Raw genomic sequence first — 27,948 nt, 5'->3', positions numbered from 1 at the left:
AACCCACTGAGCCACTCAGGCGCCCTGAGTTGTATGAATTCTTTATATATTCTAGATATCGGTCCCTTATCAGATATATATTTTGCAAGTATTTCCCCCATTTTGTGGATCATTTTTTACTTTTTTGATAGTGTCCTTTGATGTACAGAAGTTTTAAATTTTGAGAAAATCCAGTTTACCTATTTTTTCCTTTGGTTGTATTGTCTAATCCAAGGTTACAAAGATTTATGCCTATGTTTATTTCTAAGAGTTATATAATTTTATCTTCTACGTTAAGGCCTTTGATCTATTTTGAGTTTATTTTTTACATATGGTGTGAGGTAGGGGTCCAACCTCATTCTTCTGTATGTGACCAGTTATCCCAGCATCATTTTTTGAAAAGACTCTTCTTTCCTCATTGAATGGTCTTGGCATCATTGTCAAAAAATCAGTTGATCACAGATGTATGGGTTTGCTTCTGGACTCTCAAATCTATTCAACTGATATTTATGTTTGCTTTAACTCAGTACCATACTGTTTTGGTTATTATTGCTTTTTATTGAGTTTTGGAATCAAGAAATCTAGGTCCTCCAACCTGTCTTTATCAAGATTGTTTTGGCTATTCTGTGCTGTTTGCATTTCAGGGGTGCCGGGTGGCTCAGAGGGTTAAGCCTCTGCCTTCGGCTCGGGTCATTATCTCAGGGTCCTGGGATCGAGTCCCACATTGGGCTCTCTGCTCGGCAGGGAGCCTGTTTCCCCTCTCTCTCTCTGCCTGCCTCTCTGCCTACTTGTGATCTCTCTCTCTGTGTCAAATAAATAAATGAAATTTAAAAAAAAAAAAAAAAGAGGGAAGAAAAACAATCAGTGTAATGTATTCTGTACTTTTCACCTAAAGATGTTTTGTTTCAAAAGACATGCATAATTCCACCAGGTAATAATACCCACAAAATAAGTTTTATAAATAGAAACATACTCTCATAATCTAATGGTCTGAGCAGCTTTGGAGGACATAAAACCTACTCTATTAGAACTCAGCCTCCAGAAATCCATAAATTAATCAACGTTTTTAAAGGAGGCCTTGGGTTGAAAGCACCAGAAAACAAACAGATGACATGGTTCTCATGTGCCTTCTTAATGTGACGACAAGCACCACCAACTGGTCCATCTTTAAATCTCTCAGCAAAACACCAATAGTCTCTTTCCCTTATTGTTCAGACCTTATCTACTCTTAGTTTTGAATAATAAAATCACACATTTTCAAATAAAATTTCTTTTAGGAAGACACTAATGTATCTTGAAAAGCTAAAAGAGGGGTCCCTGGGTAACTCAATTGGTTAAGCGTCCAACTCTTGGTTCCGACTCGGGTCATGATCTCAAGGTCACAAGATCAAGCCCTGATGCCAGCTCCAGGCTCAGTAGAGCCTGCTGAGATTCTTGCCCTCTCCTTCTCCCTCTGTCCCTCCCTCCACTCACACTCTCTCTCTCTCAAATAAATAAATAAACTCTTCTAAAATAAAAAAGAAGAAAAGCTAAAAGAATAAGAAAATGCAATAAATATTTTAAGTTTCACCCCAAATGACATGTGAACCAGCAAAAGAAAAAATGACAGTGTAGCAACAGTCAATGCAACGTACCTCCCAACTAATTGCTATGGACCCTCTCACAGTGATGTCACTCGTTCACTATCAGATCCAGATATTACACTGGGGGGTGGGGGGGTTTCACCAGGATCAAAGGTAGCCCTTTATCTTTTCACATTTTTATTTTCACCAAGATGAAGGCTATATAAGATACCTGCCTAATAAAGTAAATTTTTACTCAAAGCTGGAGAGGAGTAGCCAACATCTGAGACAACTGGGCTGGAAATGAAAGCTACCACTATAAGATGTGGAGGTGGACAGAATAAAAAAGAAGACAATTTAACAGGTTTAACTTAAGTTTCAACCTGTTACAGCAAAAAAGAACTTTGTGTTTCAATATTTACTAATACGTTTTAGCATATAATGTGTTTATTAAGATTTTCAAAATTATTCCTATATTATATGAAATTAATTGTTTGGGTTTCCTATTTGTTTATCATAGAACCACAGAATTTGTGAGCTATGACAGAGATTCCTACTTATTCCTCGATGACTAACTTTTCTTCTTCTAGAAACACTAGTAGTCCCCTATTAGTGGCAAGTTTTATTTATTTATCTATTTTTATAAAAGACCAGGTCATAAATATTTTCCACTCTATGGGTCAGACAGTGCCTGTGACAATTAATGTTGGGGTGCTAAAGTAGTCACAGTCTTGTGTAAACAAATAAGCACTGCTATGCTTCAATAAAATGTTATTCACGAGCAAACAAACAAAAAAACAGCAGGCTGCATGTAACCCAAGACTCTTATTCTAAAGTAATAGCATGGGTTATGGCTGTCTGGAATACAGACTACATTTCCCAGACTCCCTTGCTACTGGATATGACCATGTGATAAGTTCTGGCCACTGTGAGGTAAACAAAAGTAGTACCTTTCTTCCCCTCTCCTTCTACTCCACTGTTATGAATGTAGAGTTGATAGCTAGAGCTCTCCTTTGGACCAGGAGGACAAGAGTCCAGATGGAGCAGAAATTGGAAACGGTCTCAATGACTGCAGTCACTTCACCAACCCTGAGCTGCCTATGTCCAGAATTTTTGTGTGTGAGAGTGAAATAAAAATCTATTTTGCTTAAACTTCTGTTATTTTCAGTCTCTGATATTCTCTGAAAATTTTAATCCTAACTTAATATAGGAGCTCAGAGATCATCTCTTTCTTCAACTCCCTCATTTTATGGATGACAAAAGAGAGAGAAAGAGAGAAAGAAGAGAAGATACATGACTTGGGTCAATGGCTTGTTAATGCCGAAGCAACGCCTAAGCTTGTTTGATTCTAAATCCAATGCCTTTTCTAAATTTATATGAGGCTAACACTCCCATAAATACACATTTAAATTACAGAGGCTTGGGCACCTGGGTGGCTCTGTCAGTTAAGCATCTGCCTTCAGCTCAGGTCATAATCCCAGGGTCCTGGGGTCAGATCCCACAATGGGCTCCTTGCTTGGCAGAGAACCTGCTTCTTCCTCTGCCTGCCACTCCCGGGCTTGTGCGCTCTCTCTCTCTCTCTCTCTCTCTCGCTGACAAATAATTTTTTTTTTAAAAAGTAGTTCCCATATTTTCTAATTACCTGTTGCTCTAAAAATTCCTCTACCAGAGACTCAAAGGTCTCTATAATATGAAACCATTGCATACTATTTCTTCTATTTTATTTCCACTATTAATTATATTATTTCCTTTTATTCATCCTCATATGCATCATAATGCCCATCAGTGTAGTTTGCTAAATGGTAGGCACTCAAAACTAGTCAGTGACTTCACAGTGACTACTCTCCCCAGGTCATGATCCTAAGACAGGCTGGGAGCATATACCATGAAGCAAAATCCTCCCCAGGTAGATATTTTATCTGAACACAAAACTTCCACTGGCACCTTTTTCTGAGATTCTTGGAAATCCGATCTAAAGACAAACAAGATTTATCTTTTTTAATAGTTGTCAGCACTGAAAATGCACTTGATGCTTCTGTGGTACTTTGGAAAACTTGTAAAGTTGTCTTTCTTTAACATTTTAAGCATTCTCCTGAATGTTCTTCAATTAACATAAAGAATGTTTTGCTTAGCAAAGTTAAGGCTGATGACTGTTCAATATATACACTGAATGTCAATGTGTGTGTGTGGGTGTGGGTGGGTGTGGGTGTGTATGGTGTGTGTGTCTGTGTAAAATCTTGTAACTATAACCACCAACACATTGATTACATGAGTAACTATATCGGAGAGCAAGGCTGCAGTAGGAACAAAGAACTTGTAATGTCATACAGATGTTCTATTGGAAAATCTATGGATATTTATTTATATAGCTGTCCTACTCTACCTACTTCATTACCGGATAATTCCACCAAGCTCAATTACATTTCCACATTTATATAGAATATATTTCAAACAAACTGAAGGAAGATGTTACAAAACAATACTGAACTATGCAATATAAAACAATAATACACAAATTATTCCTTGCCTAGGTAAGAGAAACATGCACCTATAATGTTTCTAAACATCCACTTTAGTCAAAACACCAACACAAATTACACTCATCTTTATTGTAAATAGAGATATAAAAAAATGTTCAATACAGTGACTTGAAAACATTAACTATTGGTAACAAACCCAAATAGCCCCATGTTTTACCTTCTAACCAATGAACAGTTGCCACAAGGGGAAGCTGAGCCTGAGAGTGAAGTAAATTTTCTGTGGAACATCATGAGATGGTTCAGGTTACTAAAGGACATTACTTCAACTTCTAATAATGTTTAAGCTCCTGTTTTACTGTTTAGTTGAAAAAGGTAAGGTATTTCCTTATCTGTGTGGTAATAACCATACCCTGGCCATCCTCAAGGGCTAAGATCTTCTTTGACTCTGGGTGTGATTTTTATGACAGACAGCATCTCTGAGGAAATGAGAGATGGTGGTGTGAGCTGGGAGTCAGAATGGTTCATCTCTAGCTCCAGGATGTCACTACCTGTGGGCCAAGAATTAGAGCTTCTACCTCTACTTATCTATCTATAAAACTGGGATAATATTACACTCTGTGCCCTCTCTTCCTCATCTCTTTCCATAATAGTCCTGATTCTTCTGTCCTATTATAGAGGATGGAATATTGGATGAGGAGAGAGAGGAAAGCCAAGGTCATTCCATTAATATTGATGTTGTTCTTTACACTTAAGTATTTTTTAAAATTTTTACTTAAGCATAGTTGACACACAATGAGACATTAGTTTTAAGTGTACAACTTAGTGTTTTGGAAAGTTTATACAGTCTGCTATGTTTACCACAAGTGTGGCTACCATCTGTCCCATTGCAATGCTATTACAATATCATTAACTGAATTCCTTAGGCTGTGCCTTTTATAGAATAAGTAATTTTAAAACTTTTTAAAACTTCAACAGCCTTACAAAATGGTTATTATATCATTTCACAACTAGTAAAACTGAGGCCAAAGAAAGTACCTAACTCATGCAAAGTTACACAGATAATAAGTGGCAGAGGCAGATCTTGAACCCAGACCCTCTGACTCCAAAATCCATATCCTTTACCTTATAACAATTGGCCCAATACAAAGCATTTGGAGATGACCTCACTTTAGCAAGGTATGGACCTGCCAAAATGGGATCATGCCTGGTAAAAAGTTCCTGAGTTCTCAAAAGGAGAATAATTGATCTTCAAGCTACCTTACTCCTTGATAGTCCCCCCGCCCCCCAAAAAGCAAAAAGTGTAGTAATTCAACCTCAGTTCCATCACACACAACAAAGGAGAAAAGGAAAAATATAATATTATATGATTTTAACTTTAACTGCCAGGAAATACATCTTACAACACCTTACATATACCAAAGCAAAACAGTAAAACATTGACGAACTTGAATGTCTAGAAAAAGAAGTTGTTCACAAAAATCAGAGGATTTTGCAGGGTTGGCTGGGGGGGTGGATGCAGAGAGATGGTGGGATGTTTGCTAGTTGATCTTTGAAGAAAGGTTGTCTAATTCAATCCTTCACTCAAGGAGAGAACTGAGGGTGAGAGAAATTAATATTTACAGTCATTCATTCATCAAATCTATTGGGTGTAGCAGCAGAAAGGCACTTACATCTGCTCCAGACATTTCACTCTCTCCCATGGGTTTTCAGTCCTTTTCAAAAGCTCCCTAATCTTTCTCAACTTTTGTACATAAATAAATCCTGCTCTGTGAACAAAATATATTATTTTTGATGGCTAAGGCTCTCAAGGGGCTTCTGGGCCATTCTGAACATCAGTGATCATCAAGGGGCAATGAATGTAGACACAAAAATGTAGATAAAACTGGACTGAATGTCCTCTGAGCCCAGAAAAGCCCTTGTAAGTGATGTCTGTCCTCATTTTTCTCCGTGTATGAACACACAGGTGGGTATGCATGGGAAACAAATCCCAGACATAAGGACCAATAATCATCAAAAATAAGTGAAATAAACATTTCAGTTAATTGAGAGATTTGGTCGTCTGACATTTCCCTGCAGCGTGTTCAAATATATGACATTAAAACAGTTAAAATGTCTTTTCCCACAGTAAGAGTTGTGAAAAATAGACATATTTGAGGTTGAACAATAAGTGGAGACTAAATCACAGATATCAAGATTTACCTCTAGCTCAACACTGACTCAGCTGAAATCAGTTTCCTGTTCCATGTGTTATACTTGGAAAGCAACTGTACTTAAAAATTACATTGTATCTCTAAGCTTCCCTCAATTCAGATGAAATAATCCCTTAGCTGATCACCTTAGTATCAAATCTTTTGCCTTCTCTTTCATCTTCCAGCTATCTGTTATTTTTTTTGTTAAGATGTATTTATTTATTTGTTTGTCAGAGAAAGAGAGAGGTTGAGAGAGAGAAACACAAGCTTGGGGAGCAGCAGGCAGAGGGAGAAGCAGGCTTCCTGTGAGCAAGGAGCCCGATTCGGGACTCAATCCCAGAAGGGTGGGATCATGACCTGAGCTGGAGGCAGACACTTAACCGACTGAGCCACCTGTTAGTCACACTTTGTACCTCTCTTTTTACTCTTTGAATCCATTGCCCACAGATAACCTCTGCTATTAATGTTTCCACCTGCCCTAAGTCCTGCCTTCACTCTTGTGCCTTAGATATCCCTCTTGAGAGTATGTCATAAATGGAGTATTCAGTTATCCCTACTGGCTAATTCCCAAACACTGCACCAAGCACACAATCTACATTTCCTTACTTAATCCTCACGATCTCTAACACTCATAGGACTTAATGAACTTGTCCAGGGACATGGGCAGCCTAATAGGGTCACTACACTGCAAGATCCTTAAGGGCAGAATACCTCTGTGTTCTCCTCATGGCTTTTCTAGATCTTGCACCATGCCAAGCCCATAGCAGAAGCTTTATAAATATTTGTGGATGAATGGATGGATAGATGGTTGGATGGATTAAAAGGATAAGCAAGAATTTCAACAAGATCTGTCCCCCTCTAAAACTGGTCCTCTTAATCATCATACTATATGTCTTGCCCAATGCATAAAAAGTTGGAAGAGGGGGACGCCTCGGTGGCTCAGTGGGTTAAGCCTCTGCCTTTGGCTCAGGTCATGATCTCAGGGTCCTGGGATCAGGCCTCGAGTCAGGCTCTCTGCTCAGCAAGGGGCCTGCTTCCTCCTCTCTCCCTGCCTCTCTGACTACTTGTAATCTCTGTCTATCAAATGAATAAATAAAATCTTTTTTAAAAAAGTTGGAAGAGAGAGAATTTGTACAATAAAAATTCTAAAATGTGTGCAGCTTCTCTGAGGACCAGCTCAATCTCTGTATTATGGACCTGTATTATGGCCTGCTGGGTATACAGCTTACAAAAACTGTTCTATCTACCTGTTTTATCCACTGCAAACTGCACAAATTAGTATTGCAGCAAGAGCAGCCAACAATGCACCAAAGGGCCCCTTTGTATCGCTGCACCTAGCGAAGAATGGAAACCCAACAAAAGCCCTGCTTTCACCCTCATAGCAAAGACGCACACTGAAGTAAAGACTCCAATTTCATTTGGAGTCCCAAAAGCTGCATGGATTTTTCAAAAAACTTTCAGCAAAATTCTCTCTTTAGATCATTGTAGCAACCGGAGGGAAAATTCTAAGCCTTTTGGGGGGCAGCGGGGGTGGGGGGGGGGGGGGCGGTGGTGAAGACTGACAAGTTCACTACCTCTCTGTTTCCCTCTCCTGTCTGGAATCGGCTTCTCCGCCGGGATAAAGGCTCACTGAAAGATGGACAATTACATTAAATCGTCAAAAAGAAAATAAGTATATGGGACAAATGGGTTATTAGTATGAAATTACTTATATAGATCATGATAAGTGTCATTATAGCAAAAGAATGGGGAAAAAATCAATGTCCTCAAATAAGGGACCAAATAGACTATGATACTTCCATACAGTGGGACTCATGCTGCTACACTACAGGATCCAACCCCAGGGGAAGAAAGGGGAGATACTCATACAAAATACTGATGTATGTATTGTGCATACTGCATTAATTAATTAATTAATTAATTTAATTTAATTTATTTATTTATTTTCAAAGAGATTTTATTTATTTATCTGAAAGAGAGAGAGAGAGACACAGCACAAGAGAGGGGCAGACAGAGAGGGAGAGGGACAAGCAGACTTCTGCCGAGCGTGGAGCCAGACACAGGGCTGGATTCTACAATCCAGAGATCACATCCTCACAGCTGGAGCCAACGTGAGGCACTTAACCGAATGAGCCATCCTCATGCCTCCACATACTTACCTACCTATTCAAAAAGAAGCAAAAAGGATGAACTCAGAAAATGTTGCCTATGGAAGGAGAGAGAGAATTGGATGGAAGCAGGGCCTCTTTGAATGTTCTTTGTTTTAGGATTCTGATTTTCAAATCATATAAATGCATTACATGATTTTTTAAATTAACTTAAAAAAATAAAAATAAAATAATACCTAAAAACTGAAAACAAATTAAAAGCAAATAAATTCCACTGCTTGTCTGGTGGCTGGCATAACCAGAGAAGAATCATTTCAAATAACTTTAGGTCACAGGATTTTACATAGCCATAAGAGAAAGCCTGCAGACAAAAGAACTGCTTAGTCTAAAAGTGCATTTCATATTTCATGGTTGGTAATAATACTGATACTTGGTTTGAAACTATAATACACATATTCATACATACACACTTGGATAAATTATTTATAGTCATTAGGAAAAACAATTTATAGAATTAGAGCAAAGAGATACAGTATAATATCAAAGAAGTTCATTAATAACCTGAAATCTTAAGTTTGAAGCAAAAATATCAGTATAACCTCATAATCTGTTTTTCTCTTTTTATTAAAAAAAAAAAAGGTCTAGCATCCATGACAACCTGGTAGCCATGAAAGACCCTACTGTCTGGATGGTGATCTCCAAATACCATTTTCCTCTGAAAGGAAACACAGTTGCTGGCAGAAATGACTGATCCCATGTCTAGGGCAGGAAACATAAGGTAAGTGAGTCGTCTTTTGTCCTGTGGGAAATCAAAGACTACCAAGGTGGGTGCCCAAGGACACAGGTGCTGACTTGAAAGGGCTCCCAGTGACCAGATAGTGGACAACTGCAGCATCAAACAGAATAATGACCGCTAAAGATGAAAGCACATCAAACATAAGTAGCCATGAGTTTGTGGTAATATATCTTTAAATTTATTGGTGACTCTACAGATTTCATAGAATATAAATTTTTATTCTGAAAATTAGTAAACAAAGGCAAAGAATTAAAAGAAATAATGGGCATTTGGAGAACTGGCCAAACAGGAGGCTGATCACTTTGTGAGTTGATTTAGAGCAACTGAGAGAGAGATTCAGCAAGAGAGACAGAGAGGGACAGAGGTCCATGATGCATTGTGATATGAACATCCTTTCCAGCACCTTCTGGCTTTCTCTAGCTCCAGAAAGTTTACGCTATTTTACTCTTATGATCAAGACTAAAAAAGTGCCTCCTTATAATTTCATTTGAACTTGTTACTTTTTTTAACAGGTGGAATGTAACAAAACAACTTTGAGTTACCACTCTAAATTAGACTAATACAAAATTTGTTCTAAATCAGAAAATCTAAAGAAACTATTTAACATGAATTTAAATTTAACACTGTTTCACAACAGATAAAATTTTATTGAGCATCTACCAGATACCAAATGCTTTAAAATAGAATTATCTCATTTCATTTTTTTTTTTAATTTCAGTAGCCCTGGGATATGATCATTCACATTGTACAGATGAGAAATAGAGTGGTGAAATGACTTGGCTAAAATCACACATTTAGTTAAATGACAGATCAGGGATTCAAAGAGAAGTCTGTCTGTGGATTACATCAGGAAGAAAAACTGATCATGCTGATGCTAGACATGGCTAAAGTTGGTGGTGATGCAACATTACCAAAAATATCATAGAAAATTAATTGGTTAATAACTAATCCTCTTCTAAGAAAATAATACAACTCTATGGGGAATGTAAGAATAAGTTTATTTGGTGCATGTGGCTTTAGAAAAAAAATGACATAATCTAAGATTTTAGAAAAGGAAGAAATCAATAGAGTTCCTTCCAGTCCAAATTATTGTTTTCTAGGGAGCCTGGATGGCTCAGTCGGTTAAGTGTCTGCCTTTGGCTCAGATCGTGACCTCAGGGTTCTGGAATCAAGTCCATATCAGGCTTCCTGCTCAGCAGGGAGTCTGCTTCTCCCTCTACCCCTCCCTTCTGCTTGTGATTTCTCTTTCCAGGTGGGGGTGGGTAGGAGGGATATATATATGTTTGGGTTCTTTGCTCAGCAGGGAACTTGATTCTCCCTCTGCCTCTGCCTCTGCCCCTGCTCATGCTCTCACTCTCCTTCTCTCTCAGATAAATAAAATCTTTAAAAATATATTTTAAAATATAAAAAGTATTACAAAAGTACTTTGTAACACCCACTGAGACTCCGCTTTGAGCTCTGCTTCCTGGGTATTCCCAATATCTGTCAGTGGTCCCAGATATAAGAGAGGACATGGGTCCTGCCATGCCCTTCAGAGATGGTCTGTGACTGGGAAATACATTTTCCCTTGAGTGCTGTTGTCACAGAGTACTCATGTGTAAGCATTGTCACTCTGGGGCCTCTGAGCCTTCTTAAGCAATTAAACCCTGTTTAACCATCACCATCAATGCACTGGCTTAGAACCTGGTACATGGTAGGCACTCAAACATGCCTTAAATTAGCTAGCTAATCAACAAATACAAAGAATCTGAGTATCTTGACTTAATGTCCACTATAACCTTCTACAAAAGTTCTAATTAGCACCAAAGGAAAACACATGTAATTTAGTGTAATAAATACCTTTCTGCCCAAAAGACAAAGAGCCTGTAATTGTCACTCTTGGGTCCTAATAGCCTCTATTTATCCCAAGATTGTTTAAAAGTATAGAAGTGAGAAGATGCGAGCAGCTGCTACAGGATATTGGTTTGTAAGGACCTTCCTCTCCTCTCCCGAAGCACATCGTGTTCAGTGCCCGCCCACGCCTTGTGGAGGCCAAGGTCACTGCCTGACCTTGGAAGTGGACAGTGATGCCAAATGTAGCCATACTTAATATAATCTATTTGCACTTAAAAGTTTAATGTTAATGTTTAAAAAAATCTATGTATACATTTACAAAATTAGTACAAAAAGGTATTTTTAAAATCTATTCTTATAAAATTAAAGAACTGGTACAGAAAAGCAGAAGAATGGAGCAAATCAAAGCATGTGCATGTCTCTCTGGCTTCCAAGTATGCGGTGACTCCCAGAGGCTGCAGTCTGAGTTCAGGGGGACTGCTTTGAACCTCATCAAAAACAACCCCCAAATCAGCAGCTAAAGACAGATGGCAAATATTTGGTTAATTAGACAACATTAAAAATTATAGTCATTTTTAAAAATCACATCCCAACCTAATCCCCTTACCAAAGAAATAAGTATTTTGATTATTCTCCAATGAAAAGCAAAATAGAATTCTCCAAGACAAACTCCCAAGACAAACTATCATCTAACCCTTTATAATTCCATACACACAAGGGCAGGACCCCAAGAAAGCAAAGGTGTATTCTTGACCATGGTTCAGTGGTGTGTGTGTGTGTGTGTGTGTGATGGAGGTTGAAACTTAGAATACTGTTTCTCCGAAATAGTAAAAAAAAAAAAAATTTAACTGCTTGGAAATAATAAAATAGCACAGACCTATAATAATATTTCAATAAAAATCACATAGGGATTTTTATATACTCCAAGATACTACCTTCCAGGCTCTAACTATTTGCATGTCCCTAGACTTTTGTTTCCTCATCTGGAAAATGGGCATAATCAAGAACACCTACTACATAGCCATTGGTTAATGGATTAAGTCATGTCCAAATGAAAGAGCATGGGTAGGGTCTTCTACTTAGTAAACACTCAGTAAAGTCAGCAGCTATTTTCTTTTTAAAGATTTTATTTATTTGACAGACAGAGACCACAAGTAGGCAGAGAGGCAGGCAGAGAGCGAGAGAGAGGGAAGCAGGCTCCCCGCTGAGCAGAGAGCCCAACGCGGGGCTCGATCCCAGGACCCTGAGACCATGACCCGAGCCAAAGGCAGCAGCTTAACCCACTGAGCCACCCAGGCGCCCCAGCAGCTATTTTCTTATAACCATTATTATCATAGAGGTTTCATTCTCAGACCTGTTCAAGCACCATGACTTCAAATGTAAGAGGCTACGAGCAACATCTTCAATGATAATTCCCTTTCCTATAATATATGATCAAGCTGTGTTTTTCAATTTATATTGTTGTGCCCATTTGAAGTTAGGGAAGATTCAAAACAAATCACTACTCACTACGTCACTGGATCCTCACAATGACACTGACACACAAAGACAGGGGAGCTCTTGTCCTCATGACACAGGTAAGCTTCAGTTTTAGCTGAACTGTAAGAAGTAAAAGGGCTTGCCAAAAGTCACACACCTAGTAATCAGCAGTAGCAGGATTCAAGGCTGTTTGGCCTCCTCCTTCAGAGTTCTTGCCATCATTTCAACCTTTTCCAAAACACTAACCTTCAAATAGTTCATTTCAGTCAACATATGTGACCCTAAGTAGGTTAGCAGAAATACCACACATGGGAAGGTGCAACATGAACTTGGATTTACGATCACATAGATACAAACATGGGCAGATCTGTAAAACAACTTATGGTTCTGGTTTGAGTCTAACACACACACACACACACACACAGGGCACAGCTCTGTGAGAGCTGGTGCTCAAGGGCTATGGGAGAGAAAGTGAGCAAAGGCCTGTATTCTGATACGTCTGGAGCTTCCTCCCTATCATATGACACAGTATAAGCAAATGGCTATGGAGGGTCAAAGTACTTATTCAAATAATCCTTTTAAATTAAAAAAGAAAAAAAAACTTTAACTCAAAAATTTTGTCAGATGAGAAATTAAAACTATGTTAAAATTCTGGGGCACTGGGGCACCTGGGTGGCTCAGTGGGTTAAGCCTCTGCCTTCGGCTCAGGTCATGATCCCAGGGTCCTGGGATCAAGCCCCACATCGGGCTCTCTGCTCTGCAGGGAGCCTGCTTCCCCTTCGCTCTCTGCCTGCCTCTCTGCCTACTTGTGATCTCTGTCAGATAAATAAAGAAAAAAATCTTAAAAAAAAAAAAATTCTGGGGCACCTGGGTGGCTCAGTCGGTTAAGTGTCTGACTCTTGATTTCTTTTCAGCTCAGGTCATGATCTCAGGATCATGGGATCCTGGGATCCAGCCAGCGTCAGCGGGGAGTCTGCTTGTCTCCCTCTCCCTTTGCCCCTCCCCCTGCTTGTGCTCACCCTCTTAAATAAATAAATCTTTTTAAAAAAAATTTATTAAAATTCTTGCTCAGATAAATTTCTTAATTCTCCAAGTCACTTACATGCATAGAAAAAGAACCAAAGACTCAATTAAACTAAAAATTAAAAATACAAATCTCTGCTCACAGGGTAAGAAGGATTCAATTAATAAAAATTTTTAAAAATCAAAGCAAACTTTCAAAGAGATTATCATCCTTGTTCATTTTACTGTAATATGACAGGCAACCTTCTACTCTTAATCAATCTGAATATCTTTGACGATTATTATTTATCTATTTGGAAAGAAAGGAAAAGGTATGAGCTGGAAATAAAAAAGCATTTTATCAGAACACAGGAGACTATCAAACATAGTATAAAAATTGCACTGACAGGGCACCTGAGTGGCTCAGTTGGTTAAGCCACTGTCTTCGGCTCAGGTCATGATCCTAGAGTCCTGGGATCGAGTCCCACATCAGGCTCTGCAGGGAGCCTGCTTCTCTCTCTCCCTCTGCCTCTCCCCGTGCTTGTGCTTTCTCTCTCTCCATCAAATAAATAAATAAAATCTTTTTTTTTTCTTTAATTGCACTGACAAGGGGCGCCTGGGTGGCTCAGAAACAGGTAGATAATAAATAAATAGGTATTTGCCAAATAAATATTTTTTTCCTAATAAAATCTGTTATTCTGGGCACCTGAGTAGCTCAGTGGGTTAAGCCGCTGCCTTCGGCTCAGGTCATGATCTCGGGGTCCTGGGATCAAGTCCCGCATTGGGCTCTCTGCTCAGCAGGGGTCCTGCTTCCCTTTCTCTCTCTCTCTGCCTGCCTCTCTGCCTACTTGTGATCTCTCTCTGTCAAATAAATAAATAAAATCTTTTTTAAAAAAATCACACTGACAATGTTTAAAAAAAAAAAAAAAACTACAATGACAAAACCAGAATGGAATTGGCACTGTGTGATGCTGTTTTTTTTTTGTAAATCCTGATGTTGGAACATAGAATGAACAAATTCCATGAGCTAATTTTATTCAAACCTGTACCCCCCTTAGCCAAGGAGGCCATATTCAGTGACGACTGCCTTGACCACACCACCGTGGGACTCCGTGTCCAAACACCCCAGTTTAGCTGAACGTTTTGCTCTATTTTTCCACAAGGATTCTTATGTCTAGCTGCTGCCTCTACCATAATTAAATGATGGCCTTAGTCAATATGACTCAAGTCCTACCTAGCTCAGTTCTGTACCACAGCCCCAGCAACTGTTGCTTAGTCAAAATGGCGCCTTTGGTGGGGGGAGGGGATGGGATGATCCAGAGAGCTCTGCTCCCTAGTCTGGCTGGAATAGGGACACACAGGATGGAACAGCAGTGTTTCTTGTTGTGTGTCCTGAAGAAAATCTCTCCTGAAGAGGGATGCCATTCAAAAGCTGGATTTCACAGTCAAGTCAGTTTGGGAAAGACAGTACCTTGAGCCTGTGTCTGGGAACTTCACAATGCACACTAGCATGGTAAGGGTTGTGAAGAGTCCTACAGCAAACACCTCTGTAACATTTCAACTCAGCAAGTCCCAGATTTATTTGACTATGACTCTTCTTGACAGTGCACTTACTAATACTGAAACTTAGTTAGGGAAATGCTTGAGACTACATCTATCAGCTCTGTGTCTTCATATCTAGCTACAAGACGACTCTTGGTTTCCCTGACCAAGAATAGTCACTCAAACAAAGGGTTAGTGTAAGAATTAAACTAGAAATGTGTCGTTCAGATCTTCTGGCAACCAAACTTTTAAGTAATTTGTAAATTTTACCTTAATATAAGGAAAACATATATTTTTGAAAAATAAACAGAGAAAAATATATATTTGGGTGACCATTACAATAATCCAAAGCAGTATACTCTTTACAAAAATATTTGTGATCATGGACCCACAACCCCAATGTATGTCTTTTTACGTGCAAAGTGAATTGAGAGAACAAAGTGATTACCCAAATATTTCAACTCAACTTCTCTTTTCATAATAATAATATAACTTTGTCTGTTAATTTCCAGACAATTCAAGCTTCCTAAGTTTGAATGTGGATGTAGAAGATAAAGTAGGAGCCAGAGTCATCAGAAAAGTTATCATCAATCTCCACTTAACTATTTAAGTAATATTTTATTAATAAATTGAGCCTTGGGCAGATACAGGCATTTGACTATCTTTGAAACCACTATATATTATATATCCAAAATATAATGATATAATGCACTGGAAATTCCCCCAATATCAGAGAATTAAGGCTCCTGCATTTTGAAACACCCAATTTACTATGAAAAAAAGATTTGAGTACTACATACAATGGATACCCATATCATAGTCTCCAAAAATCATTTTCCCAGACCTAAAACATCTTCTAAAACAAAATTCACAGATTTCCTTTATAAAGTCAACCGTCTTCTCTAATTCAATCAAAAATCTGTTTACATTCATGAAGGGGAAATCCTGATACCATGCACCTGATCTATAGTTCAGATTATCCACTTAAAAATTTTTAATTCTTTTTTAACTTAACTCATGCCACCATAAAAAGATGTATTCAGATCTAAATTTGAATGCCATTGCCTATTTCCTTCTTTTTAACTGAGAACCATAAAAACATAATTATGCAAAGTTCTTCCTTTCCAAAAGACAGTTGGTAAAAATGTCACACAGTAACACAATCCAAGTCAACAAGAAAATATTCAAAGACCTTCTCCTCCTAAAACGGGGGGCAGCGGGGGGGGGGTGAGGGGAAGCAGGTAGCTGTTAATGAATTTATTTAACACTTTGATGTTAGAAGGAACTTTCTCTTCACTCATTGCATTTTAGTTTAGTGGTCAGAAATGATCATGTTTTCAAGGAGCCCTAACGGCAGTGCCTTACCAGTGTAGATGCTGGCATTGGAAGCTGGGATACCAAACTGGGACTCGATGAACTTGGGAATGAAGGTAATGAAAGCAGTTACAATGGCACTCTCAGCTGTGTATGACAAACTCACAAAAAGGAATGTCATGTTGCTTAAGATCCTGACAGCTGCTCTTGGTAGGTCTACAAAATGACAAAAATGACAAACGAATGTTATAAATAAGGGATGGAAAAGAAAATAAAATTGAATTGTTTTTGAAATGAACTGGAAATAGCCATTCAGCAATATTCAAGACTTTATTGAACAGAGAATAAAACCAGAACAACCTGATGACTGATTAGAAATCACCCCCTTGATTAAACAGATTTGGGGTTGTTAAAAATTTTTCAACGAGGAGGAGGAAATTTTTAAAAGGAGTAAAAATATATATATATATCCATACACAAATAACCTTACAAAAATAATCCAATCTATGATTCCTGTTCTAAAAACTGCTGAAGATAAATTATTCACATTTTTTATTGATTAAAACAATGTTATTCTTTGTTAAAACCCAAGAGTCTACTAAATGGGCAAAGAACTTGCAATACAGTCCTACATTATAGTTTCCATGTCATTCAACTAGCATTTCCCTAGGAAAATGCACTTCTGAAGTGTCATAGCCCTGACCCCGCATTGAAGACAGCCACAGCAGGGGAACTGTACATGATTCTGATCATTTGATATTCCAGCCTCAGTATGAAACAGGAAATGATGCAGCTAAAAGGGCTTACGGGTCAGGTCACCAGCTCAGATACTCCCAGGGACTTTGGACTGCAGAAGGAAGAGAAATGCTCTCCAAAAGGAGGAGACCCCAGAGGTGGGGACTCAGGACCGTCCCAGCTGCCTCTCAAGGAAGAGAGAAAAGTCTCGTCTTCAAGTCTTTGCATTTATTTTACAGAACTTGACATATAGATATGTTTCAAGATGTATGCCTAGGTATCTTCATTTCAGCATTATTTACAATGGCAAAAATTTAAGGAAAAAGACTAGATGTCCATCACTGGAAAATGTTTAAATAAATTATGGCACATCCCCATAATAAAATACTATGCAGTAGCTAAGAACAATACAGAGCTCTATGTGCTGGCATAAAAGGAACTCCAAGAAATATTTTTACAAATGAACAAAGCAAGCTGCTGCATAAATATACATATACATGAGTATATAAATATATATACATATACATATACATAATATCAAAGTAAAAATCAAACAAAAACAACATATTTATATGTGGTTGACTATATACTTCCCAATATATACAACACCAAGAAATTCTGTAAGTGGAAATAAGATTGGGAAAGAGAAATAAAGGGAGATTCTTGTGCATTTTTGCATGTCTATAATGTGAGTTAACTCACATTGATGAAGTTTTGGAATACAGGTGAGGTTCAGTGGGATGAAGTCCAGAGTCAATGACCAAGAAAGGATTCTTGAGATGTCTTTGGTGCAAAATGGTGGTTTATTAAAGCATGGGGACAGGACCCGTGGGCAGAAAGAGTTGCTGCCCGAGGATTGTGAGGGGTGGCTGATTATATACTATGAGGTTGGGGGAGATAAGGAAAAGGGAGAGTTTGAAAGAACTTTCATGTATTAAAGAAGACACACAGGATACCAGAGGCTTTGCTATTTCTCAAGTTAAGGTTGTTTTTCCTTTTAGTAAGGCATTCACAGTAAGATCATTGGGAGTTCCCTGGAGGAATGTCATGCTCCTCCTATCACCTATCCTTGCCAATGAGCTTTATGGGTTTAAAAGAAATTCAACTTTATTTACATTTCCCTCTGCCTCAGCCTCCCTCAGTTTTATGGAGGGGAAGATGATGTTAGTTCTTCAGAAACAGAGTTGTCTCTGGAAGTTAGGCTATTGATAAGAAAGCTTCTTCCTTATAAATCACTAGGACATTTATAAACTGAGGGAGACTCGGGTCTTGCAGGATTGTGATCTCTACAAGTTAACTGTTTTTCCTTTAGGGCAGCCAGGAGTGCCTGAGGAATGTCACATATATCCCATGGTCGGGGGTGTGGTTCGCGGGGTATCGGCTTCCGCTTTACCCTCAGCTTGCCTTCTGTTCCCTCAACATTTATGTGATCTTTATATATCTTGGAATGTATCACGGAAAGAGATAAGCTGCATTATTTCTGTACAGTCATTGCAGTTATCAAAATGGTTATTCTCTAGGGTGACTGTGTGGCTCAGTCAGTCAAGCATTCCCTTCTTGATTTTTGACTTAGGTCATGACCTCGGGGATCGTGAGATTGAGCCGCACATTGAGCTCCAGGCTCAGCGGGGACTCTGTTTGAGATTCTCCTCCCAGGGTGCATGGGAGCCTATGGGTTAAAGCCTATGCCTTTGGCTCGGGTCATGATCTCAGGGTCTGGCTCCATGTACTGCTCTCTGCTCGGTGGGGAGCCTGCTCCCCCCGCTTCCCCCCCTCTCTCTGCCTACTTGTGATTTTTGTCAAATAAATAAACAAAATCCTTAAAAAAATTTTTAAAGATTCTCCTTCTCCCTCTCCATTTGCCCCTCCCCCTGCTTGAGTGTGTACTCTTTCTCTCCCTCTCTAAAATAAATAAATCTTAAAAAAAAAAAAAAAAGCTATCACCTTATGCTACAACATAGTAAAATCAATTCATAAAAATTAAGCAAAACTTGTTACTAAAGCTATAATTTATAGCCTATTCACCAGAATTTAAAACTTAGGAAGTCAAGACTATTTGCTATGATTTTAAAATGTAAATTAACATTAATGTTCTATATTTTAATTTAATCATTAAAGCTTAAATGAACATTTAAAATAAAAATTAAGATGCATACTTCATTTTTTAACATGGAAAAACACACCAGAAAAAAATACATAATTCAAGTACTTCATAAAATTACCTAATATTCTCTTATAAATATGCAAATCAGAAGGTCATATCTAAGATTTAAAAATGAGAGCAGTGCCTGGCTGGCTCAGTCGATAGAGCATGGAACTCTTAATTTTGCGGTCAGGAGTTCAAGCTCCACAGTGTGGAGCCTAGTTAAAAAAAATAAAATAAAATATTAAATAAATAAATAAGATTTAAAAATTAAAAAATTAGAAGATCTTTTATCAACATTTGGAGACTCAAATTAAGTCTATCTAAATATTGTTGAATCTAAAACATCTGGTGAAATTATACAACAATTTTTTTTAATCCAAGAAGATAACACATGTATCAAATAAATGTTTTAAAAGATACTAGTTTTAGGGGCACCTGGATAGCTCAGTCAGAAGAGTGGAAAGGCATGTAACTTTTGACCTCAGGGTCATGAGTTCCAGTCCCATATTGGGTGTAGAGATTACTTAAATAAATAAACTTAAAAAAAAAAGATACTTGTTATAGAAAACTGATTTTTCTCTTATACCAATTTCGTGTGCTAAAATAGGCCTCTAATTTCAATGCTAACTAAAAATATATGTCATATTTGTTCTTCTCTTTCATAAATAAATAAAACAAAACCCAAAAAAACCTGGTGTTATTTAAGAAGAATTTAGCAAAAGGTGAAATTCAACTTTAAGTTAGCTTCCTCCTTTCTTCCACTTTCCTCCTTCCCTTTGTTGGAGCTAAATCTTAAGCATACATGCCCTGCAGGAACAAAGAGCCAGATATACAGACTTGGGTCTTCAGCTGGTGGGGCTGGGAGCTTGTTTAAATACAAGAAGAGTGAGTAAGTCAGTCCATTAAGATTAATGGCAGTCAGCCTTCTAATGACCAGAGAAGGGAGTTTACAAATATGGACAAGGGATAGTTAGGTATCAGATTGGAACTGAAGGTAATGGTATATGAAGTCATGGGACAGATGGACAGATAGACCAATGGGTAGATAGAAGATGACTGATAGATATAATTATAGATGATAGATAGATAAAGATGACAGATGATAGATACATGTGTGTGAATGTGTGTACACACACATATTTCCTTATTCTGTCTACTACATGGCTTAGAAGTTGTAACACCTTAGTAGCAAAGAGTACACCTAACACTCAGTGTGTGGTTTCTAAGGGCCATTTTCCACTCAACAGAGAGCTCCTTGGAGAAATGTCTACCTTCAGAGCTGAGACAGAAAATACAAGACGAGCCTGGAAAATCTTGTTGAACAAGAAAGTAAAGTGCTCAGAGAATGACGGGGACATGTCGGAAGGACACCAAAGAGAGTTCGAAGGATCCCAAATAGTCAAATATGAAGCAGTTTAAGGTCAATGGATGCTAAAAGTGGTTAGTGAAAGTTTAACAGAAACAAGATAAGTCAATCTTCATTATTTACAGATCTAGTATTTTCAAATTTGCCCACTCACTATAATTTATGTGTAACCCCCAAATCAAAACTCTCGGGGGTGGCCATTCAAGGACATGCACCACATGGCAAAAAAAATTTGGACACACACTTTCTTGGCAAAGACTGCATGAGGCCTCTCCCTCTGTCTTCCTGGGTGAGCTCTCATGCTGCAAGCAAGTGTCCTTTTCATAAGATATTGTCAAATTTTTAGCATTTTTGTGTTTTTGGTGATTTCCCTGTTTCAAATGCCCCCAGACATAGTGCTGAAATGCTGCCTAGCATTCCTAAGAGGCTGTGATGTGCCACGTAGAGAAAATGCATGTGTTAGATACACTCCCTTCGGGCATGAGTTATACTGCTATTGGTGGTGGATTCAATGTTAATGAATCAACAATATATGTTGAGTAAGGTATCTTTGAAGAAAAACATACATGAAACAAGATTATGTATTGATTGGCTGATGATTATATTGTGACAGGAATCCAGCCCTGTGTTTCTCCTAGAGCAATGCCTCCGTGTTTGCCAACTCAATGTTCACATGACTTTATAGAACACAACTACCACGAATGAGAATCAACAGGATTTAGATAGCTTCAAAGTACTTCCCCACAGAATACCTACAAATTACTTATTGATTTAGAACTGCAAAATATTTATTAACTTTAGAGTACAGAAACCTGGTAGATACAATCTTCTCTAAGAGATCAAAGTTCACAGGGACAGTAGTGCTACATAGTTTCTGGTACAAGGTAGTGGAGCATAGCATGGCTTCAGTGGTATGCCCACCAAGGACATCCATCAGGAGGTGACACTATCAAACCCAAACTGAGGGACATTCTATAATGTTATCAGCTTATCCTTTTTAAAAAGATCAAGGTCATAAAAATAAGGAAATAATGAGAAACTAATTCAGATTGAAGAAGACTAAAATACATCCCAAAGAAACACAATATGTGATCTGTGAATTGAATTTGGACTTAAAGGGCATTGTTGAAATCACTGATGAAGTTTGAATAGGGCTTGCGGTCTAGGTGGTAGCACTGGATCAATGTTAATTTCCGGGTTTTGATGGCTGCCCTGTGGTCACATAGGACAATGTCCTTGCACTTACGAAACACACACTGAAGAAGACAGGGCAGTAGAGCACCACGTCTGTAACTTCTCAGATGGGTCAGAAACGTTAACAACTGGAGAACTGAGTATAGGACACACTTAGCTCTGTGCACTCTTTTTGTGGCTTTTATGTAAATTCAAAATAATTTCAAAAATGAAAGAAAAATCACACACACAAAAAAAAATCTAAGCTGAATCCATACATTTGCCGTCCAATACCTAATGTTTATGCTGCAGAATATATTTTAGATAAATTTCTTCATGCCATTTATAACTGTCATTGTAAAATCAAAAATACAGGAAAAAGCCTCATGAAGGAGAGCTAAAATAATGGTAACTAACATCATTTTTTTCTCATTTAATGCTATGAAATCTTACAAATTCAATGATAAGGGCAAATTGACCTTAAAACCAGAAATGCCTTAAACATTATTAAAGTGGGAATAGAATTCAATGCAAAGTACCAAAATTCAATAGAATGTAATATAAGAGATAGACTACACATAGAAATCACTTTTAAAAGAGGTATTACTTAAGGAGTGCACTTGTGATGAGCAAGTTGTATGTTGTGCATATGTGTTGTATGTAAGTGGTGTACGTAAGTGTTGTATGTAAGTGTTGCATCACTGGGTTGTATGCCTGAAACTAATAATGCACTGTATGTTGGCTAGCTGGAATGTAAAAGCTTTAAAAAAAAAAAAAAGTGTTGCTGTCACTGGCAGATCCCTTACTCTTTCCCACATGCACAACCACGGCAGGGCTGGTGACCCACGACAGCCGGCACTGCCACCAGACCAGATGGTGAGTTGCACACCCATCATAACAGGGCTACGGTACAATAAATTTGATGTCGTCCCCCTGCCTCCTCCACTTGATCTTGCAAACCTTGAGTCAAAGTTTCAGAAAATCTGAGATGTGCCGTATGACTGGCTTCCCATGGAAGCTGATTAAGGACAGTCTCAGTAAGGGCAGAGACCAGAGTTTTTCATTCTCCAACGCCTTGTAGCTGATAGCCTAAGAGGAGGCAGCAGGTATGGATATGGGGGTAAGTTTCTGCCCATCAGGTAAGCGTGCTCCAGTATATGTGAGTGTTTTATGCTCATTCTTTAAAAAGTCTCTACAACTTGAAGGATCTATTTCGAATAAACTTTGTTTCGAAGAGTAAAGCTTTAAGTAAGCCTGGGCCTCATAGAACCTGAAAGGCGGCAGTCATCTTTGAGAATAGGGCAAAGGGAGAAGCACATTGGTAATACATTTAGTCTGGTATATAATGGATCCCATTCTGAAGAAAGGTCTGCGTGGCCCTGCCACACTGAAAGTCCCCTTTTCAGTGGCTCCTTATGCCGATGTAGTAAGGTTTAGAGCATATGACCTGATACCTCGAAACGAGCTGATTATAGCAGGAAAGGAGACTGGACTCAAAGGTGCTTCCAGAAGGCAGCCCTGCAGCCCTACGAGGCCTGGGACACCATGCTGAACACAGACTGGCCAAGCACTTTACTTCGTGCCCTATACCATTGGCCCCTGCCACGCAGTGAATTAGGCTGTGCGTATGAAGATCTGAGTGAGAACATAAGTAAGGAAAAAGAACTGAACATCAGCCTGCAGTTGAATATCCAGAGTAGCTGTGGGTCCAAAGCAAGGAACACATTCCCAAAGCTGCTGGGGGCCCCGCAAGAGAGCCTCATGCTAGAACCCCAGTATCTCAGGAGGCTCCAACTTGCTTTTGTCCTTTACAAACTGAAAGCTCCTGTCATGCCTTTTTGTTGTCTTAAACTACTGAAACAGATTTTTTTACATAATAATATGCTTGAAAAAGATATGCCAGCAGAGCGAATGAGCAAGAAAATGGGAAGGCCAAGCTGCCCAGAACTTGGCCTCACTCGGAAGGCCCTCCAGGCAGGGTTGCTGTCCACCCTTTCAGTTCTGAAGTCCTGACATGACCAGAAGCTCCTGACATGGCCATGATCTTTCTTCTCTCTACTATTTACTATATTCCCCTGCAAGTCTGCTCAGCAAATGTCAAGCTCATCCATGGACTCTGTAAGAGACAGCCCCTTCAAACAGACAGGTGCTTCTCCTCTGTGCTCCCACAGCATGCTGTTCATACTGCTACTCATCAAGCCTTCAATAGCTGCATGTGTTTACCTGTTTGTTTCTTCCAAGAGAGTGTAAATGCTATGAAAGCAGGACTTGGTAAATCTGTATAACTTCAGCTCCCAGCATACACCTGGCATTTTGCAGGCACTCAAAAAATATATCTGGGGGTGCCTGGGTGGCTCAGTGGGTTAAGCCTCTGTCTTCGGGTCAGGTCATGATCTCAGGGTCCTGGGACCGAGCCCCACATTGGGCTTTCTGCTCAGTTGGGAGCCTGCCTCCCCCCACCCTCTCTCTGCCTGCTTCTCTGCCTACTTGTGATCTCTCTGTCAAATAAATAAAAATTTTAAAAATCTTTAAAAAATCTTTAAATATGTGGCAAAATGGGCAAAATCTTTAAAAATGTGAAGGACCAAATAGATAATCCTTTTTAAAATATGGCTTTCTGGAGCTAAAGAATCCTAAAAAGATTTAGATCAGATTATAAACCAAAAATTCCATTAAAGGAATAATAAAATACTAACCAGAGAAGGAGGAAATACACAATATTTCCAGCATATCTGGGGAAAAGAGGTGTTTGGAATGCTTGAATTTTTCAGATAACTGGGCAATTGCCTCTTAAAGCAACAAAACTTTAAGCATTTTGTTTGTGTTAACTGGTATTACTAGAAAATCTATAGCATAATTTGACATTCTCTTTAAGATTCAAAGTCACAATTATAAATGATAATATCTATCTATGGATTTTTTAAGTATATTTTTAAGCCTTCTACTTATTTTCTGATCTTTTTTTTAAAGATTTTATTTATTTATTTGACACAGAGAGAGAGAGATCACAAGTAGACAGAGAGAAGGGGAAGCAGACTCCCTGCTGAGCAGAAAGCCCAATGTGGGGCTCGATCCCAGGACCCTGAGATCATGACCTTACCCGAAGACAGAGGCTTAACCCACTGAGCCACCCAGTGCCCCTATTTTCTGATTTTTTTTGGTTGCAGGGACATTCCTTCTCTGTGATGTGTTGTGGTGTTTGTTTTTGCCTGCTGACATTCTACTTCTACACCAGCTTTTTTTTCTAATGTTCTTTTGAAGGACCTCTGTGAAGTAGACATAGATTTCAATTTTGTTCTTTTGGACATCAATTTTTTAAATTTAAATTGGGGGTGGGATGAGGAGTGGTGGTTTTATTATTATTAAAAATAGATGAATTATTCTTACTATCAAGTTGTTGACTAAATTTTATTACCTAGAAACTAACAATATTTCCAGATATACATGATAAAAATTAAATGCCAAATAAGGGGGTGCCTGGGTGGCTCAGTGGGTTAAGCCTCTGCCTTCAGCTCAGGTCATGATCTCGGGGTCCTGGGATCAAACCCCACATTGGGCTTTCTGCTCAGCAGGGAGCCTGCCTCCTCCTCTCTCTCTGCCTGCCTCTCTGCCTACTTGTGATCTCTGTCTGTCAAATAAATAAATAAAATCTTTTTTAAAAATGCCAAATAAACATACTGACCACTCTTAATACCTTTCATAATCTTTCTGATGTAGAAATTTTTGAACATAATATTTCTTCTTGTGGAAAAAAAAGATTTATCTGAAGATTATAGCCTATTCAGTTTATTTTCCTTATGTCTAAATTCAAGTAAAGTAAATATCTTTTTAAAAATAATTTGTTGAGGTCAAATTTACATAACATAAAATTATTTTAAGATGAACAATTCAGGGGCATTCAGTACCTTCACAATAGTGTGCAATCACAATGGTGCGCAACATCTATCCAGTTTCAAAGCATACTTTCTGTTATAAAAATAATGTAAGCTTCTGTGTTCAGGAATGCTGCTGGAATGGACTTTTATTTTATTCTTTATATCCTTATGTACTTTCTAAATTTTCTACAACAAACATTTATTTTTTTATATTCTTAAAAAAACCAAAACACTCTGTAATTTTTAAAAGAATGCAACAATATGTCACCTTCCAAGATAAGTCTCCCTGACTCAGCTAACGCAGGAATTCCTTCCTCCTCTTCCTTCAATCTTCCTTAGAATGTACATACCTCCATTTAAAGACTTCTATTTTATTATGTCAATTTCCTTTCTACCTCCCAGTTCTTTGTCCCATAGCTGTTGCTCAATAAAGATATGTGTGAAAGAGAAAAACAAAGAAAGAGAGACATTTTCTTAAGATAGATACTGTCAGTCATCTATGAATAATTAGAAGGATTTGGGAGGGCCATTGGGGGGGGCGCAGTGGGTTAAGCATCAGACTCTTGGTTTCTCTTCAGGTCATGATCTCAGGGTCGTGAGATCAAGCCCACATCTGGCTCCACACTTAGCGTGGAGTGTGTTTAAGGACTCTCTATCTCCCTTTCTCTCTACCCTCCTCCCTCTCTCATATAAATAAATAAAGTTTTGAGGGTTAAAAAAAAAAAAAAAAAAAGGAAGGACTTGGGGAGAACAGTCTAATCCTTTCCCAAACATCTTAGATGACACGGATTTCCTAAATGAAAGTAAAACTTCAGGAAAGTATCAACTGAAGAAACAGATCTTGACAGTTTAAACAGACTAAGTCAAACAAGACATAGAATTCACCCTAGGCACAAACAAAGTGACCAAGAGTAAAAACGGGAACACCAGAGTGGGGGGTCATTGTTATAGAAAAGTTGGGATTATAAAATAATAAGATATGTGCTAAAATACAGAGTGCTTTTCAAAGTGCATGGGTGGGACCCAAAGCCTCAGCCTGGAGAGCTCCAGAAAAGCCCCCCGGAAGGTGGGGAGAAGGAACGTGGCATAAAGAAAGGTGGCGATAACACTATACGATGATAGTAGTGGAGGCAGGTGAGTGTATGCTTTGGCTGTAACATATAAGCTTTTATATTAATCCTACTTTTTCATTTTTCAGTATTTTATAATGTTTTGACTCTTAAAAATCTTGCTGGCTGGGAAGAGACTAGACTACCAAGTTTTAGAGATAGCTTGGGTCAGCTGGGAGCTCATTTTTTACATGGACTATCTGGTCCTGAGTATACAGTCCCAACCACCTCTTTACTGTGCTCTTACCCACGCACCAGTGTCGACCCCGTCCTACATCACCCAGGGCCAGGTACCACGCAACCAGGCCACCCCCACAGCCCAAAGCCCAGAGCCCACCGAAATGACACAGACAAGCCAGTTATCAACTGTTGACTCTGCCCCTTTTCTTTCCTATGGAAACCCCCACAGGGGTCTGGCCTTGGCTCTACCCTCACTCTTGTCTTCTGTTTCCTGATCAAAACCTGGTGTTCCCTTGCAGCCCTGTGTGCCCCCTTCTCTTGGGAAATGCAAGTAATAAATCTTCCTTTCATGTCGTGATTCCATCATGATTCCGTCACCCCCTAAATTAAAATGCTGTGGGTATGAATCACAGAGCCACGTCTTTTAAGTCCTCTACATAGAACTCCTTGATTCCCTTCTTCTGGAAAGCATTTAATTTGTCCTTCCACCCCTAATATTTTTTATCTTATTTGTACACAGCCCAAGTGTCCCCATTATCTGCTCATTCTCTTTGAAACTAATGACCACCCCCTGTACTCCCTACTCACAATTCTCGATAAAAGTGTTGCAATTTTCCTCTCCCCTCCAGGACACACTGGCAAATGGCATTCCCTGCTTGCCAATAAAAGAACAAAAGGAGCCAGATGGTCTTGCACACCACCGTCACCTCTGCCCCTGCACATGAAGCCCCTGAGCCACTTACCTACAGGCAGGGGACAGAAACAGCAGCTGTCGAGGCCCCAAATACATCATTTATAGTTGCTGGCCAAGTACTATTGGCTTGCTGAAATCTAGCACGAGTGAATATTTTCATATATAATTTTCTAAGTAGATACTACTCTGATGAGTTGATGAGTAACCTCACAGTTTGCACTGAAAATAAAGGAACTGCTTTCTTTTTCAGGAATTCTCTGCCAGGCATGTTAGCATTTCCCTCCTAAGCTGGAGGTCCAAATCTAAAGGTTCAGCTTCCCACAAGGTAACATATGCACAACAAAATCAGTGTCATAGGAGAATGAAACAAAGAACCAGAGCCAGAG

At 38.8% G+C, this 27,948-nt stretch overlaps 1 protein-coding gene across 1 annotated transcript in view; it reads right to left on the bottom strand.

Moving 5' to 3' along the window:
• SLCO5A1 (solute carrier organic anion transporter family member 5A1) overlaps positions 1-27,948 on the bottom strand; it is a 139,105-nt gene that overhangs the window by 37,975 nt on the left and 73,182 nt on the right. Inside the window, exon 5 of the mRNA XM_013061406.2 lies at positions 16,336-16,500. Coding sequence (XP_012916860.1) covers positions 16,336-16,500 — 165 coding nt within the window. The remainder of the gene's footprint in view (positions 1-16,335; positions 16,501-27,948) is intronic.

This window comes from Mustela putorius, unplaced genomic scaffold, assembly GCF_011764305.1.
Source record: "Mustela putorius furo isolate JIRA1106 unplaced genomic scaffold, ASM1176430v1.1 tig00003846_pilon_pilon_pilon, whole genome shotgun sequence".
In the NCBI taxonomy this organism is placed as follows: domain Eukaryota; kingdom Metazoa; phylum Chordata; class Mammalia; order Carnivora; family Mustelidae; genus Mustela; species Mustela putorius.
Note: the sequence above shows the minus strand (reverse complement) of the source record. Positions and strands in the feature narration are given on the sequence as shown.